This window comes from Rhincodon typus, chromosome 6, assembly GCF_021869965.1.
Source record: "Rhincodon typus isolate 14 chromosome 6, sRhiTyp1.1, whole genome shotgun sequence".
Classification (NCBI taxonomy): domain Eukaryota; kingdom Metazoa; phylum Chordata; class Chondrichthyes; order Orectolobiformes; family Rhincodontidae; genus Rhincodon; species Rhincodon typus.
The window spans coordinates 94,873,225-94,890,923 of NC_063337.1; the positions used below are offsets into that span (position 1 = coordinate 94,873,225).

At 42.4% G+C, this 17,699-nt stretch overlaps 1 protein-coding gene across 1 annotated transcript in view; it reads right to left on the minus strand.

The window, feature by feature from the left end:
- Positions 1–14,785, minus strand: part of LOC109918806 (collagen alpha-1(IV) chain-like) — a 93,219-nt gene extending 78,434 nt beyond the window's left edge. The window contains exons 1-14 of the mRNA XM_048598416.1: positions 14,700–14,785; positions 14,571–14,615; positions 13,131–13,175; positions 12,969–13,031; positions 11,074–11,127; positions 10,942–10,968; positions 8,940–9,014; positions 8,766–8,828; positions 6,927–6,962; positions 5,987–6,028; positions 4,934–5,023; positions 2,559–2,612; positions 1,479–1,538; positions 836–880 (exon numbers count right to left, since the gene is read on the minus strand). Of these exons, the coding sequence (XP_048454373.1) occupies positions 836–880; positions 1,479–1,538; positions 2,559–2,612; positions 4,934–5,023; positions 5,987–6,028; positions 6,927–6,962; positions 8,766–8,828; positions 8,940–9,014; positions 10,942–10,968; positions 11,074–11,127; positions 12,969–13,031; positions 13,131–13,175; positions 14,571–14,615; positions 14,700–14,750 (750 nt within the window). The 5' untranslated portion in view covers positions 14,751–14,785. The remainder of the gene's footprint in view (positions 1–835; positions 881–1,478; positions 1,539–2,558; positions 2,613–4,933; positions 5,024–5,986; positions 6,029–6,926; positions 6,963–8,765; positions 8,829–8,939; positions 9,015–10,941; positions 10,969–11,073; positions 11,128–12,968; positions 13,032–13,130; positions 13,176–14,570; positions 14,616–14,699) is intronic.
- Between the last annotated feature and the right edge of the window lie 2,914 nt (positions 14,786–17,699).

Consider the following 17,699-nt stretch of genomic DNA (forward strand, 5'->3'; position numbering starts at 1 on the left):
GGTCCAGACCCGAAACGTCAGCCTGCCTGCTCCTCTGATGCTGCCTGGCCTGCTGTGTTCATCCAGCTCCACACTGCTGTTATCTCAGACTCCAGCATCGGCAGTTCCTACTATCTCACAGGATTATGCTGGCTGTCTGATAGACAATTCCAAACATCCGCAACCTTCCTGCTCTAACTGGCCATTCTCCTGTCACTATGTCTAATTCTCTCTTGAACTCTAACTTTTGACAGATGAATTCAGTCAGCACAGATATCACTTGCATTCAGAGTGTGTCAGTAGCACTCTGTGTGCCTCTGAGAACATGTTACATAGCTTCCTGTGGATGTCTTGTACAGCTCCTGGTTAATTCCCTCTTAAACAGCCACCAACAATAGCCAGATCCTTCAGAATAAGGTAGTGTTACACCAAGAGATAGTAAGAACTGCAGATGTTGGAGTCAGAGATAACACAGTGCGGAGCTGGAGAAGGTCAGGCAGCATCAGAGGAGCAGGAAAGCTGACGTTTCAGGTCAGGACCCTCCTTCAGAAATTTCTGAATTTGCTGTGTTCCTCCAGCTCCACACTGTGTTGCACCAATTTCTGTTGAGAGAGGGGTTCACACTCTGAGTCCTTGAATCAACAGGAATATTAAATTCTTGACTCACTGTGTGCTGCCACTTGGAAGGACCATGCTATCAGTTACAGGCAGCACAATAATTTCCCTTGGCACAAGGATTTTTAAAAGCTCAAGTCATTCAGTGTATTAATGGTTTCAGTTAGAGTAAGTGCAGTATCTAGGTGTTATCAGTCAGTCTAGGACTGGTGGCTAATGAAAGGCTAAGTTCAGGACTTACATCGCGTCCTGGGAGACCCGGTTCACCGTCTTTTCCAGGTTTACCCTGTGAAATTAGTTCAACAACATTGCGTTAGGTATAAACTGCACAAGGCTCGGCAAAAGCAAACAGTTTGCACCAATTCTCTGGAAGCAAATGCTTTCCGCAAAATTGTCAACAATCTGCAGAGATTAAAAAGAGGGAGGATTGGGAAGGAAGTTTGAGAATCTGAAGCACCTTCTATCCTACTTAACCTCAATGCCTCAACCTGTGCCCACACGACAATTGTATCCCTTTTACGCTCATCTTCTCTATGGTATGGTTCTGAAACTCAATGTGGTGCAGAGCTCACAGGGAGCATGCCACAGAGAACGCAAAACTGTTGGAGGGTACCAGAATATCTAACTCATTCAATGAAGACCTTTATGAAAGGCATCTTAAGATCCTTATTCAATCTGGGTTTATATGTGACTCCAGTCTCACGGCAATGAGTTTGACTGTTCACTGCCCTCTGACCTAGCAAGTCATTCAGTGGTATCAAATTCAAGAAAACAGTTCACCACCACCTTCTCCAAATTTTTAGGGATGGGCATTAAATGTTGGACAGATAGTGACATTTACTTTCCAGGAACGAATTACAAAAAGTACAATTGCTTCTACTTACACGTTTCCCTGGTTCTCCCAACTCTCCTTTATTCCCCTTCATTCCAATCATCGAAGGACCCTTTTGAAACACAAACAGCCACTTGAAATTAGTAACATTCCTAAACTTGCACTAACAGGAATCTCAAGGAGCACCTTAATCTTTTGGGGGCTTCATTTCACAGACCTCTAGTTTTAAGAAGTAATTTAAATATTCTGTAGTATTCAGCCCGTGGTGTGTTGCTGAGTGGCCGGATTCACATCCCACAACAAGAAATAATGGCGTGTTGTGGTAAACTTAAATTTTGACACAGAAGTTTAGGAAGGTTGATTGTGTTACAGCAAACTTCTTATGAACCGGCACCTAGTGGACTAGGAGTGGTCCAGAGGTCTACACACTAAGTAATAGAAATGTAATGCAGGGATATACATGTTACTTATATTTTATTTACAGCATAAATCACTTAAATAATAATGTAACTTTTCCTGAAATAAAACTAACAGCAGAGAGCCTTTTCACTCACACCCTCAACTAACTACTCCGACACTGCAGATGGTATATCAGGAGAAATTGACTCAAAATTGAATCATCTTTGATGTTTCGTGTGGCCATTTGATTGAACAATGAGTATATTTGCATTGAGGTAAATAAATTAAAGAACTGTGGTAACTGGACAGAGAAATACAGTAAATTTGTGGTATTTGAGGTATACAATTTTCACTGGTTTACTGAGAGAGCTGGTTCATAAGATGCTGGTTAAAACAAAGTTTGCCTTGTTTCAAAGTAAATGATTGATCAATTTTTTTGAGACAAGGGGTATGCAATCAAGCATTCTGGATAACAAACTCGCAACTTGCAAATGCATTAACCCACTCTTCCATTCTGGAAAATCATGGAGGAAATTCCTTGATCCCAAACTGGTCAGCAGCAGTGTGGAAATTTTGTTGTTTGTGTCGAAATTTTGGATTAAAATGATGCTTAATGTTGATATGAGGAGTGTGACCAAAAATTCTAAGAAACAAGAGTGAGACATTTGTTGCACACAAACAAAAGTGTCAATCTAATTATAGGTTAATCAAGCAGATTTATCCTCATACTTACAGGGCTGCCGGGGAAACCCTTAGGTCCTGGATGCCCTCGATCTCCTTTCTGACCCTGAAAATGGATCAATCAATCAGAAGGAAATTATCAGGATTTGTGTCTTCTAAAATGTATATTTTATTACATATTTATTGTATACCAAACCTTTAAACAGAGTAAAATATTCCAGAGTGATTCACGGGAGTGTTTTCAAACACAATTTGATGCTGAGTCATAGAGTCACACAACACAGAAACAGACCCTTCAGTCCAACCAGTCCATGCCGACCATAATCCCAAACTAAACCAGCCCCACCTGCCTATTGCATACATTGGTATTAGGTGACCACAAAGGCTGACCAAAGAAAGTAGTGCCTTACAGGGGCTGTGAGAGAGAAACAAAAAGGGAGAGTGGGTGGACAGGGATGGAGAGGAATTTCCAGATCACAGGCAGCAAAAGGTACAGTGCCAACAATGAAACAGTTAACATCAAAGATGCTTTGTGGTCAGAAATGAAGAAGCATGGTTAAGTTGGAGGGTTGCAGGGCTGGGCAAAGTTGCAAAGATGCTGAGAGATTTGAAAAAGAAGAGACAATATACATTGAAGGTGTTGTTGGACTAGAAGCCAACATAGGTCAGTGTGAGTAGCAGCTGCTGGGTAAATGGGACTCAGTGTAAATAATAATCCAGATGGCAGAGATTTACTGCCTCTTAGAGGAAAATGCCAGCTCACAATCCCAGCCCTCTGTGTGGGAAGAAATTATTTCTCTTCTCTCTTGAAATTGTTGGTGAATTACACTGTCATAGCTTCGCCTGAAGAGACAGTGAACATTCTCCTAATCAGGAATTGGCAACAAGTAAGCAGCCGAGAAAGTTCAAATATTCTCTCCATCTCAACAAGAGAAGGAATGACAAGATAAACGGAGTGGTTACATTTTATACATGTCTTGGTGAAAGGGAAGGTTGAGACTGGATGTGAGGAGGGTGATGTTATGATAACATCGAGCAGTTTATGCTGTTTGACCTTATGCAGACCAACAGGACCAGGGGAACCAATTGATAGAAGGGATTGCTTCTAAACTAATCTGTGCAAACATTGGTCCAAGTTCCTAGCTGTTAGACGTTCCCTCAAACTTCAATTTGTACATGCTTTACCCTGGACTGGGATAATGAGCTGATAATAGCAGGGTGAGGGCAATTGTGCACGTGGGATGTCAATGCACCAGCAGTCACCCCCTTAACCAACCTGATGTAAAGATTGAGAAAGAAAACAGAGCGATAATGGAGAAAGGCACTGGGTGAGTTCAGAGACAGATCAGAGATAGAAAGAAAAATAAAGAGAAGGAAAAATTGGATTAATGAGAGAGAAAGTGACACATAGGAAAATAATAAATTCATAAAGCTATATTCTTTTCAATAGCTATGAACAACTTACAAACTGTATAAATTGTTTTTCTTTTGGGACTAGTCAATGTTGAGTGGACATTGCAGGAACAATTATTGCATCAACAGGGAAGTATTTATGCAATTTATTCCCAGTTCTAGGTTTCTGCAGTGGCTTAAATGGGTAATTAGTGAGCAAATGTGGTAAGTTTTTAAAAATAATAGGGAGTTTGAGGAGGTGAGATACTGTTATTACAGAGAGTTGTGAACGTAATTCAGTCCATCACGAAAATCAGCCTTCCTTCCAATGACTCCATCTACACTTCCCACTGCCTTGGGAAAGCAGCCAACATCATCAAAGACCCCTCCCACCACAGTTATACTTGCTTATACCCTCTCCCATTGGACAGAAGCTACAAAAGCTTGGAAACACATACCAATAGATTTAAGAACGGCTTCTTCCCTGTTCTTATCAGACTTATGAACAGACCTCGCATATATTACAGCTGATCTTTCCCTGCATCTTCTCTGTAGCTGTAACACAATATTCTGCATTCTGTTCTATTACCCTGATGCACTTATGCAAGGTGTGAATTGTCTGGATAGCATGCAAGACAATACTTTTCACTTGTATCTTGGTACATGTGACAATAATAAATCAAATCAATTCAAATCAAACAAACTGCAGGATTGCATAAATCAAGGGGCAAATTCTGGATATTCACAGCCAGTTAACATTAATTAACTGGACAATTTATACAATAATAACAGTAGGCCATTATTGTTTCACTAAACGTTGGCCCACTTTCTCGGTGAGTGAGTGGTCTCTATAGGACGAAGACCCTCAGCAGGAAGTAATCCTCAAGCTTTACTTGTGAACAGCCTGAATTGTAAATGTATTATTTCAGCTTTGACAAGGTCACAGACACGAGCTAAGCTCTAATGTGGACTTAATTATCCTGGAAAGGAAAATAGCAAAATGACCCAACAATCAACACGGTTAAACAAACAAACCTTTGCTCCTATGATGATTTTTGATGTTGTTCCTATTTGGGACCCCGTATTACCAGGTGGACCTGGGGGTCCCTGAACACCTTGTTCACCCTTTGAAAGTACAAATAAAATGTATGTCAGAACAATTAATTCTTTCCGCACACAACCTACTTGTGAAACAGAAACTCAGATCAGAAACTCTTAAAAAAAAGTTCCAGCCCTTGCTTCTGCTTCTTCTCAACACATTTATAGTCCTCCCCTTCAGCTCCACCCTGCCCCTCATCGCATATTCCGCCCTTATCGCTTAACCCTCATCATTACCCCCAATCCCCAACCCTCCTGCTTTCACCTTCGTCCTCTCCCCTCTGTTTCCATCCCATCTGCTCCCCCACTTTTCAAAACGACAAAAGTTAATGATGAGCAAGTTGGACAAGTCTTTTTTTAATTGAAAAATTGTTGAATTGATTGATGTTGATTAGTTTGTGCTTACTGGATGAATTAGCTCATGTGTCATAGAGTCACAGAGCTGTACAGCATGGAAACAGACCCTTTGGTCCAACTTGCCCATACCAACCAGATATCCTAAATTAATCTAGTCCCATTCACCAGCATTTGGCCCATATCCCTTTAAACCCTTCCTATTCATACACCCATCCAGATGCCTTTTAAATGTTGTAATTGTACCAGCCTCCACCACCTCCTCTGGCAGCTCATTCCATACACACACCATCATCTGCATGAAAAAATTGCTCCTTCATCCCCTCTCACCTTAAACGTATGCCTTCTTGTTTTGGACTCCCCCACCCTGGGGAAGAGGCTTTGTCTATTTACCCTATCCATGCCCCTCATGATTTTATAAACCTCTATAAGGTCACCCCTCAGCCTTTGATGCTCTAGGGAAAAATAGCCCCAGTCTATTCAGCCTCTCCCTATAGCTCAAACCCTCCAACCCCAGCAACATCCTTGTAAATCTTTTCTGAACCCTTTCAAGTTTCAGATCTTTCCTATGGCAGGGAAAGCAAAATTGAACACAATATTGCAAAGAATATTGGTACATTTGTGATAACTCCTTACCTTCTGACCCTTTGGTCCATAAAACTGTACTCCCATGTTCCCCTGTTGACAAAAGAAACAACCAATGTGAGATAGTCAGCCTCAGGAACATCAATAATATCAGCGATTTCAGAGATATCAGTCATATCAGAATTAATAATGTCAATAGTAAGATCGATATTATCAATATCATTGTCACCAATATCAGCATTATTAATGCTCCATGGTGACAGCCTAAGCTGTGTTTTGAGAGAAAGCAGCTATCATCATCGGCTTCTGATGAAACCTGACTTGAGAAACATCCCTTTGACTCTTACTGACTCTTATTAAACTATGTCTTCAGCACTTTGCTCCACAGCTTTCAGCATAGTTATCAAGAAGTGAAGTTCCCCAACTTCTACCTTCCGTCTTTGCATTACATTCTGGGTATCTCATCTCACAAAATACCAGGGTGACAGTCCTCTCTGAGGCCAACTATGGCAGCATTTGCCAATCAGAGGTGACTTTACTGGCTTGGGTAAATTTGCAGCACGATACAGAAGTGTAACTGGGGAGTTTCAACTCCCGAAGTTGTTGAGGCCAGGTTGGTCGGTCATCCCAAGCTCCACTTCAAGGATTCCTGCAAGCATGGCATGAAGTCTTTCAACATTGATTCCTGTGCCCGAGAGACACTAGTTGACACGGGAGGAAAATGATTGGCCAATGTGCACCACCAAGATGACAGATGGCTACAGCAACTTGGTAATGCACGTCAATTTCCAAAATGGCAACTGACAATGACGCATGTGGCCATTATGGCAGAATCTACCTCTCAGCCCATCAACCAAAGTGCATCATGGGAAGTGGATTTGTTAGCTATTCATGACCATGTGGAAAATGCTGCCGCTTTCAGTAATATCAAACATTAACAATCTCTGTATTATTGATAATATCAATCCTGTGTCTGAATAGAATCATTTACCTTTGGTCCTGGAGGGCCAGGGATACCTGGGGGACCCTGGAACAATAAATCAAAAGAGATTATTAACAACAGCTATTGGAGTTGTTTAGCACCTTTCATGTAGCAAATCATTGCAAGTTGCTTCATAGGAATGTTATTAAAGAAAACATGACACTGCACAAGATGATCATAGAAATAGGTCAAAGGCACATTATTACAGGGCACTATGAAGATGGAGAGAATTTGGGAGATATTGACAGAGGGGGCTACTGAACTTCAGGCTCATGGCTGCCTATGCTGAAGTGAAGAAATCATTACTGACTCCTCCACTTCATTGCTGGACATGAGAACAACTGTTATAAGGTTTTAGCATCAGTATAGGGCATCACCCACCAACGTGTATCAGATCTACCCAACATACTCCAAAGATACATCAATGTAGATCTTCATCAGCATTGAAATATTCTTACCACGTCCTTATTTCTTAACTCAAACCAATTTACGCCTGAGGAAGAAAATTTATAGTACAGGAGCAATGTAGTGAATCAAAATATAGGAGCCAGAGCACTTAAAAATCTGACAGTGTTGTTGCTTTTTGTTTGCTTGGATAATACGAAGTGATAACAGGGAATGATGTTTACTACATAAAGCAATAAGGAATTGAATTGAGTGACTGACCATTGCAATTGCAGCATATCACACATCGGATGGTCAGTGACGATAAAAGACCCGATGATTCTGCAAAACACTGATGTCCTGGTTAATATTTAACCCTCAACCAGCATCACTTAAAACTACAAGTAAACTGGTCGTTCTGTTAGTGGGATCTTGCTGTGTGCTGTCATGTTTTCCCATCAGACTTATAACTACTTGGGAGATGAAAATTTTGACGAAGATTCACAGCACAACTTTCTGCATGATGTGTTCCTTATCTTAAGCATGTTGCTTTGAGTAGAAACTGAAAGAACTGCAGATGCTGTAAATCAGGAACAAAAACAGAAGTTGCTGGAAAAGCTCAGCAGGTCTGGCAGCATCTGTGAAGAAAAGAATCAGAGTTAACGTTTTGGGTCTGGTGACCCTTCTTCAGAAGTAGACACTGAATGCAGAACGTTGTATTCTTTAACCAGGAAGGAAAGCTAAATGAAGTGGGATAGTGGGCTCCTTCCTGTACCTACCAACATCCTGATCTGCATGGTGCATTACTTGCATGGTGGGTCAATGGCACAGCAACTGAAGAGCAAAAGGAGAAATAAGCATCTGATTGAAGATCTACATTTTCTGTTTGCAGATGCATTCCCATCCTCAGTGAAAACTCCCATCACGTTTACTGAAAGTGAAATAGGCTGGTTGCACATTTAGACTGATGCTGCTGTTTGAGAGCACAGGTCCCAGGGACTCCTGTCAACAACATAATTGGGCAAAAAAAAATGCAAACTGCATTTGGAAGATGGAACAGAGACCTAATGTTTGAAGGTAGTCGTTGCATGAGATGTCATATTTTGGATCCTGTGTTGATAACAATGAGCATGTTATCATTGTTAATTTGTCAATATTAATTTTTCAAACTGTATTTCTGAACCATGTACCTGCCTGGTGGGGCTTCTCACTGACAGTGCCATAGCACTCAATCAACCCCATTTGTTAGGTAACCTAACAAACAGGTCATGTCAGGATCTGGAATCAGAGATGCGGGTTTTGCAATCTCCAATTTCTCACTCGACTCTCTCTGTCTCTCAAACACAAAGTTCAACTGTCCCATGATGGATTCATTCTAACGTGTGCTCCAACTAAAAATAAAAACACCATTTTAACCGGAAGCCTTTTTGTTTTGGAGAAGGAAGAGTGAACAAACAGACTTACTGCAGGTCCAGGATAACCCGGTGGGCCCGTTTGTCCTCGCAATCCAGGAATGCCTGGTTCACCCTGTATTCAAAAGAGATGAAATGATTTAGGACTAAGGGAATGGGGGGAGATCCTCAGACATTGTTGTATAGAGTGGATGTTCCAAAAGAAACCTTGGAGACTGAATCTCACCTGTTTTCCTGGTGGTCCAGGGAACCCTGGCTCCCCCTTTGAAACTGAAACACCATAAACCTCTCCTGGGTCTCCCTGTTTTAAAGCAAAATCATGAAACTATTAGTTTACTGGTATGAATCTTTACATCTTTCTTCAACACAAACATAAAACATAAATCCAAAGGATGTCAAAGCCTAAGAGAGGACACAGAGCGCTTCCAGGAACGAGAAACATCAGTTCCATGGAGAGAATGGAAAAATGGGAAGTGTTTTTTTTTATTCACTCAAGGGATGAGGGTGTTGCTGGTTAGACCAGCATTTATTACCCAACCCTACTAGCCCACAGGGCAATTGAGAGTCAACCACATTGCTGCGGGTCTGGAGTCACATATAGGCCAGACCAGGTAAGAATGGCGGATTTCCTTCCCTAAAGGATATTGGTGAACTAGTTGATTTTTTTCCCTAAAATTCAACAATGGAATTATGGTCATCATTAGACTCTTAATTCCAGATTCTTAATGAATTCAAATTTCACCACCTGCTACAGCAAGATTTGAACCCAGGTCATCACTCGGGTCTCTGTATTAATAGGCCAGCAATAACACCACTAGGCCATTGCCTCTCCTTTGAGCAGGAAAGCATCAGGAGAAGCTTGGTAGAGTAAGTAAGGAGAGATTGTTTTCAGAGGCAGGGTGGTTGATAATCATAGGGGCAGGGATTTAAAGTAATTATGAAGAGAATCAGAGTGTAAATGAGGGACATGTTTTACATACAGCAAGTGATCTGGAATAGTATGCCTGAAAAGATGATGTAAACAGATTCAGTAATAATTTTCAAAAGAAAATTGGATCAATACTTCGAGTTGAGAACATCTATATGGCTACAGAGAGAGACAGCAAGTGGAATGGGTGGAATTGGATAGCTCTCCCAAAGAGCCAGAACAGCACAAGGGGACAAATGACCTCCTTCAGTGCTGTAAGACTATATGACCTCCCCTTAATCATGATAATTACAGGGTTATATTGCTGAAGGTTGAAGCACACCTTCCATCACATATAATTGGGCTAGAACTGCACGTTTTTTTTAGGATACCTGAGCTTACAGGACCGTGTGAAAGCAAGAATGAGTTGAGCAATGCATCAGCAAGTATACATTAAGTGTAAGGTTGGAAATTTAGTGATCAAGGGAATTTTGAGAGCAGAGGGGCTGGACACTTAAGTAGCCACCTTAAGTTTGAGTTTAAAAACATATGGAGAGTTGTGGATAATGAGTAAGGGGTCTCCAGTCTGTGGACTGGTCACATTCTGAAAAAAATCATACCATGATACACAGGAAAGCAGGTATATGATTGGTTGGTGAATATTTTGCTTAGCTGCCTTTCAAATCCCATTTAATTTGTTAGCAGTTGTAAGGCTTTAATAGTTCTAGTCAGGTTTACCAGCAGTAGTAAAGCATATTGGGATTAATTGGGATTATTCATTATAAATTAATGAAAGAAAATTGATTAATTAATTAACAAATAATAAAGATTATAGGACAGGTGATGTGTTGTAACTGTAGAATGTGGAAACTCCTGGACGTTAAGTGGTGTAGCAGAACCATGTCTGTAGCAAGTGTCTGCAACTTGAGGAACTTTGGCTCAGAGATATTGAGATTGATGCTGACTTGCATATACTTCAATGGTGGCAGGGGTGGGGTGGGGGGAGTTACTTTGTTCCAGGAAGTGGTAACATCCTTCAGGAAAGACTCTTCTGATATAATCAGTGGTCAGGGCCAAGAGAGTGTGACTATTAGTGAGGCAGGCAAGGGCATTGTTGGACAGTAGTGCAGAATTAATGTGCTCAACGGTCTCATCTGTCTCTGTAGATTTCGGGTTGCTAGTCTCCCTGTGGGGAACCTGCAGTTGATGAGAACACAGATGAGAGAATCAGGGATACAGTGACAACACAAAGTATTCCTGAATGCTGCTTCACATTTTCTTGAATCTTTAACGAAGGTTGAAAAGTGGATTTGTTATTTACCTTTGTACCTGGAGTGCCTGGTCGACCCTGAAAAACATAACAACAGCGTAAAAATAATGTTGAAACGCTCACCGTCACCACCCCCACTCAACAAACCTAAAATAACAGTCAATCAAATTGTTAGAAACTTACCGGAGATCCTTGGAGACCTGGTAATCCTGGGGGTCCCAATGGTCCACGATCACCCTGTGTATAAACAGAACAGATCAATCTTCACCTTCACCCCCGTGAGTAACTATTCTCCCCAGCAAGCATCAACCTTGAATAGCTCTCCCAAGAAGTTACTTGATTTGGTTGAACAGGAAAGAGGGGTCACAGCGTTGGAGCTTGAAGATGACCTTATAGAGGCTTATAAAATCATGAGGGGTATAGATAAGGTGAATGTCAGGTGTCTTTTCTCTAGGGTGGGGGATTTTGAGACTAAGGGGCATATTTTTAAGGTGAGTGGAGAAAGATTTATAAAAGACATGAGGGGCAAATTTTTTACTCAGAGAGTGGATCGTGTGTGGAATGTACTTCCAGACAAAGTGGTGGATAAGGGTACAGTTACAACGTTTAAAAGACGTTTAAATAAGTTTGTGAATAAAAACTGTTTGGAGGGATATGGGCCAAGCACAGGCAGGTGGGACTAGTTTAGTTTGAGATTATGATCGGTATGGACGAGTTGGACCAAAGGGTCTGTTTCTGTGCTGTATGACTCTATGATTCTGTGACTGTGACTGGGTGGGATATTGAGGGTCTGGGAAGTGAGGGGAAAGTGTGATTAGAGAGGGTGAATAATTAAAATGAGTCAGTGAGTGGGTGGGATTGGATGTGGGATCATAAAAGGTGCGAGGTATGAAAGGAAGTGTTGGATTGGATAGTGGCATGTTAAATGACAGTGAGGGGGGCAGTAGATTTAAACATTGGGATTATAAAGGGTGCGGGGAGTACTGGTGTGAGTAGCATTAGATTGGTTGGATAATTATAAGGTTTGGGGACTACAGGGAGAGTGGGGTTAGATGGTGGCATATTAAAGGGTGTGCAGAGTGAAAGGCACAGTAGGATTAGATTGGGGTAATAAAGGATGCAGGCCATGAAGGTGAGAGTGGGATTAGACTGGATATATAATTAAGGGTGCAGGGAGTGAAGAGAGGGAAGGATTATATGATGGCATATTAAAGGATGTGCGTAGTGACGGGGGCAGTGGGATTTGGTCTATTATTGAATGCAGAGGGTGAGGGACAGAGTGGGTTCAGACAGGATGGCATACTAAAGAGTACGAGGAGTGAGGGGGAGAGTGGGATTAGACTGCGTGTTATATTAATGGATGTGGTGAGTGAATAGGTGAGTGGGATATTACAAGGTACAACTCCTTTCTCAACTCCCCAAAATGGGATCACCATCTACAAGTCAAGATTGTGATGGAAATCTGTCCACTTGCCTGGATGAGTGCAGTTCCAACAACACTCAAGAAGTTGACAAAGCTACCTGTTTGATCAGCACCCCATCCACCTCCTTAAGCATTCACTCTTCCCACCACTGACACACAGTGGCAGCGGTGGGTAATATATACGAGACGTTTTGCAGCAACACACCTTCAACAGTACCTTTCAAACCCCAGGTCTCTACCACCTAGAAGGACCAGGGCAGCAGATGCTTGGAAACAACAGCACCTGCAAGTTCCCCAGGGAGTCACTTACCATCCTAACTTGGAAATATATAGCTTTGTTCCTTCAGTGTCACCGAAAAAAAAATCCTCAAGCACCCTTCCTAACAGCACTGTGGGTGCACATGGATCATAGTGATTCAAAAAGGTAACCCAGCACTATCTTCTCAGAGTGACGAGGGATAGGTAACCAACATTGTCCTTCCTGGTGATGCTCACGTCCCGTGAAAGAATTAAATAAAAAGAGATGCACAGAGTCAGCAAGTGAAGCAAATGGCTTGCTCAGGTTTGCTGCATCAAATAGTTTAGTTCTGTTTCGGAACATTCTATAAAATCTGCATCAAATGCTGGTTCGACTGAGCCTGACACCGAGGGTTACCTTTGTGCCGTTACATCCTGGGATTCCAGCTGGTCCTGGTGGTCCATCCTGTCCTGGTAAACCCTATGAGTGAGGAGATTCGTCAGAGAGTTGCCTTCTGTTTGGATCAGTTCAGTGTTTTAAATGTGATTGGAAGTGAGGCATGGTGGATATTATACTTACAGGCAGTCCTGGAGTTCCTGGGAATCCTGGCGAACCAGCTGGACCCTGTGTCATTAACATTAGCATAAAATAACTGATTAAGAATGTACTTTAAACAAAAACAATTTCCAATTTGATCCTCACTGAAGTCCCCTCTTTCATTGTCCAACAAAAGTGGATGGAGTCACTTTGGGTGTTTTCCCCAATGTTCTGTTGGAACTTGCTGTGAGATTGTTAAGCGTTTTGGCGAAATCTGATGCAATTTATAAACCGCCGATAACTGCTGTCCACTTCTGGGTCGCACATTTTGAGAAGGATGACAAAGGGGTTGGAGTGGATGCAGAGGAGGTTTACCAGAATGGTACCAGGATGAGGAATTTCAGTTCAATGGGGACATTAGAGAAACTAGGATTGTCCTCCTTAGGGCAGGGAAGGTTAAGTGAGGTTGAGTAGAGCTGCTCAAGATTCTGAGAAGTTTTACTTGAGTAAATTAGGGGAAACAATTTCCAGTAACGGGATGGTCAGTAATTAGAAAGACATCTATAAAATGATTTGGATTTCACCCCACACATTCAAAGGCTACATAAGGTGAGGTGAGTATGGGTGGAACGCTATGATAACTTGTCTATGTTTGCATGTGTTTGTGTCTCCTTGAAATTGCACATGAAGTGTGTGTATGCCTGTATGAGTGGGAGTGGGCATTTATTCATAAATGTGTTTTTGCATCAATTTTCTTTGTTGTTTTTGTGTATGTACATTTGTGTAAATGTGAACTTTCCATACTGTTTGTTCTTTTATGAGCAATGTAATTTCTCCCTGCCCTGACTAATTGTATTCACCGAAAGCATTCTGCCTGTTCTGTTTACAGCATCATGGTGTAGTAATGTCCATTGGAATTATCTGAGAAGGTTTAATTAGATTCACCGCTATCAATCTTTCCCACTACTATTAGTATTTATAGGTATTAGGGGCATAAGTTACTGATACCCTGTGGGGAAGGAAGACAAAGTCTATGACAGAAGATAGAGTCAAGCTTGACAAACAATAAAGCTTTACTATATGATACTGAATAGTACAGGGTGGCATGATGGCTCAGTGGTTAGCACTGCTGCCTCACAGTGCCAGGGACCTGGGTTTGATTCCACCCTCGGGCAACTGTCTGTGTGGAGTTTGCATGTTCTCTGCGTGCGTTTCCTCCGGGCGCTGTGGTTGCCTCCCGCTGTCCAGGGATCTGCAGGTTAGGTGGATTGGCAATGCTAAATTACCCTGTAGTGTTCAGGGATGTGTAGATTAGGTGGGTTACATGGGATGCTGTGAGGGTTGGTGTGGACTTGTTGGGCCAAAAAGGGCCTGTTTCCACATTGTAGGGATTCTATGAAAGCTTCTTCTATTCCATTTGAGATGTATAATGAAGCCTGGAATCATTGTGATGATCCAGCACCGAAAGTCAGCGACACATACCCGAATTCCTTTCTTTCCTGTTAGACCCGGCTCTCCAGGGTCACCCTGAAACATAAAAGAGGTGTTTTGTTACAAATCCAGCCTAACAGTGTTTGGAAATAAACTTCTGGATAATCTAAATACAATCACCTTCAATCCCAAAGGACCAGCAGGCCCTTCAACTCCTGGGAATCCAGGCATTCCTATGGGCCCTGCAAAACCAGGTAAACCTATTGCTCCCTGAAAAACAAGAAATGGGTTCAGACATTAATTAATAATTACCATTGATGAGTTCAGAGACAAGCAACAAATCATAGAAATCTGAGAGTAAATTTCACCAATGTGCTCCATGTCGGTAACATTTCAGTGTCATGACATTCCCTGTCCAACAGAGGCACTGAAGCATAACGTGACACGTTTACATAGCTTCCTGACTACAGTGTCAGGAATGATGACATTCCTGAAGACTAGATGTTGACATAGGAATTTATACCAGCATTATGAAAAACAAAGTACACAGTTAATTGCTGTATAGCTTGAACTGAATTATTTCAGGTCCAATAACCTTCTGTTTAGTAATCGCATAATGGTTACTGATTCCCGGGAAAACTAGTAAATGATAAAAATGACATGAAAAGCACAGCAATGCTAAGGATTGCATTTATTGCAGAAACAGAATAAAAAGATGAAAGAAACACTCCATTACCATACAAGGAGATGTTGTGGTACAGTTGGTAGTGTCCTGGCTTGGAAGGTGTATTCACAACACAGCCAGACAGGTGAATACCAACCTACAAATACCTCTGATCCACACCAGCCATATGTTGGAAAGAAACTTTCCAATCACTATGCCCGGTTCCAGGCTGCTAGTCGATAGAGGTGAGCTCCAGCCCAACACTTTACTGGAATAGATAAACCCTGAGTGGTCACTAATGTCATATGCATCATTGAACAAAAGGTGTGTTATGATAGAATTGGGAAGCTCTAGCGGGTTCCTATTAAAAAAACCTTTTCTAGGGACAATTGCAAATCACAAGCGATATCTCCATCACATTAAAGAGAAACGTTTCAAATTATTTGCATAAAAGAGTCAAAAATTCCCTCTCTACTCATAGTTTCTTGAAAGTGAAGTCTCAGGTAGACAGGATAGTGAAGGCGGTATTTGGTACGCTTGCCTTTATTGGTCAGTGCATTGAGCATAGGAGTTGGTAGGTCATGTTTTGGCTGTACTGGACATTGGTTAGGTCACTTTTGGAACACTGTGTGCAATTCTGGTCTCCCTACTATAGGAAGGATGTTGTCAAACCTGAAGGGGTTCAGAAAAGATTTGTAAGAATGTTGCCGGGGTTGGAGCGTTTGAGTTAAAGGGAGAGGCTGAATAGGCTGGGGCTATTTTCCCTGGAGCATCAGAGGCTGGGGGGTGACCTTATAGAGGTTTACAAAATCAAGAGGGGCATGGATAGGGTAAATAGACAAGGTCTTTTCCTTGGGTAAGGGAGTCCAAAACTAGAGGGCATAGGTTTGTGCTGAGAGGGGAAAGATTTAAAAGGGACCTAAAGGGCAACTTATTCACACAGAGGGTGGGGCACGTGTATGGAATGAGCTGCCAGAGGAAGTGGTGGAGACTGGTACAATTACAACATTTATAAGGCATTGGATGGGTATATGAATAGGAAGGGTTTAGAGGGATATGGGCCAAATGCTGGCAAATGGGACCAGATTGATTTAGGATATCTGGTCAGCATGGATGAGTTGGACTGAAGGGTCTGTTTCCATGTTGTATAGTACTGTGACTCTTATTTAAGAAGACAGCTGCTAATCATCCCATCAGATCACATTTAAGGGGCACATTTATGTATCTTGCTGCTGAAGTGTCAGTTTCCTCATTGTAATCCAATGGGAAATATTATGACAGACAGGTTCTTATGAAGTTATTGCCCCATTAAGAGTGAAACCCACCTGCTAACCTTTTTCTTACATGGAGTATTCTCTGCTTAACATCCATACTGGGAAACAGAAAGCCCACAGTGGAATCAAGCTGTTGGCAATGTTGTGAGAGTTGACAGTGGCAAAGGAACATTACTGCCAGTCTGTTGGTCAGTTTGACATTCACTCCACCACTGAATCCTGCGAGTTTGTTTGCACGGAAATGCTACAAATACTCAGCAAATGTCAGACAATCTGATTTCTCAACAAAAAAAAAAGCATTTCCAGATGTCTGGAGTCAGCTCAGTCGAAGCAGGCTGACCGCTGCTGGTTAAAAGAAAAATCCTCCATTTCCACACTTTCGTTCACTGCTCCAGACCTTCTCACTTTGTGTTCACATCAAAAAAGACATCTGAGAAAGGAACATTTCACTTCCCACAACCCATTGTGAGCTTGTAGTGTTAGAGTGTGAGCTGTTTCATTGTGATGTTAGCCTTACACTGTAGGCGTGCTGGAATCAAACCTTTATGTTGAACACAGTCCCCTTCAGTCACACTCAGTGTTGAAAAGCTGCAGTAACCTTAGGGTTGCTCGAAGGGTCAATGCTTTGAGGTCAGTGTCTGACTGAGCTCAGCTCAATCCATGACCTCACACACACACACACACACAGAGCAGCCATGGGAAATTATACCTTCTCCTCCTCCTCAGACCCTGGGAAAGGGAATGAGGCTTTTGAAATCCCAGACGGTGGGAACAGCAATGTCAGGTATGGAGCAGCGAAGATTGAGGAAGTTGGGGAAAATGAGGCAGTGCAGCAATGGGGCAGTGGGAGATGGGGCAGTGGAGGATGGGGCAGTGGGAGGTGGGACAGGCGGACATGGGGCAGATGGGCATCGGGCAGTGGGAGATGGGGCAGACAGGCATGGGACAGTGGGACATGGGGCAGTGGAGGATGGGGCAGTGGGAGATGGGGCAGTGGGAGATGGGGCAGTGGAGGATGGGGCAATGTTGTGAGAGTTGACAGTGGCAAAGGAACATTACTGCCAGTCTGTTGGTCAGTTTGACATTCACTCCACCACTGAATCCCGTGAGTTTGTTTGCATGGAGATGGGGCAGTGCAGGATGGGGCAGTGGAGGATGGGGCAGTGGGAGATGGGGCAGTGGGAGATGAGGCAGTGGGAGATGGAGCAGTGGAGGATGGGGCAGTGGGAGATGGGGCAGTGG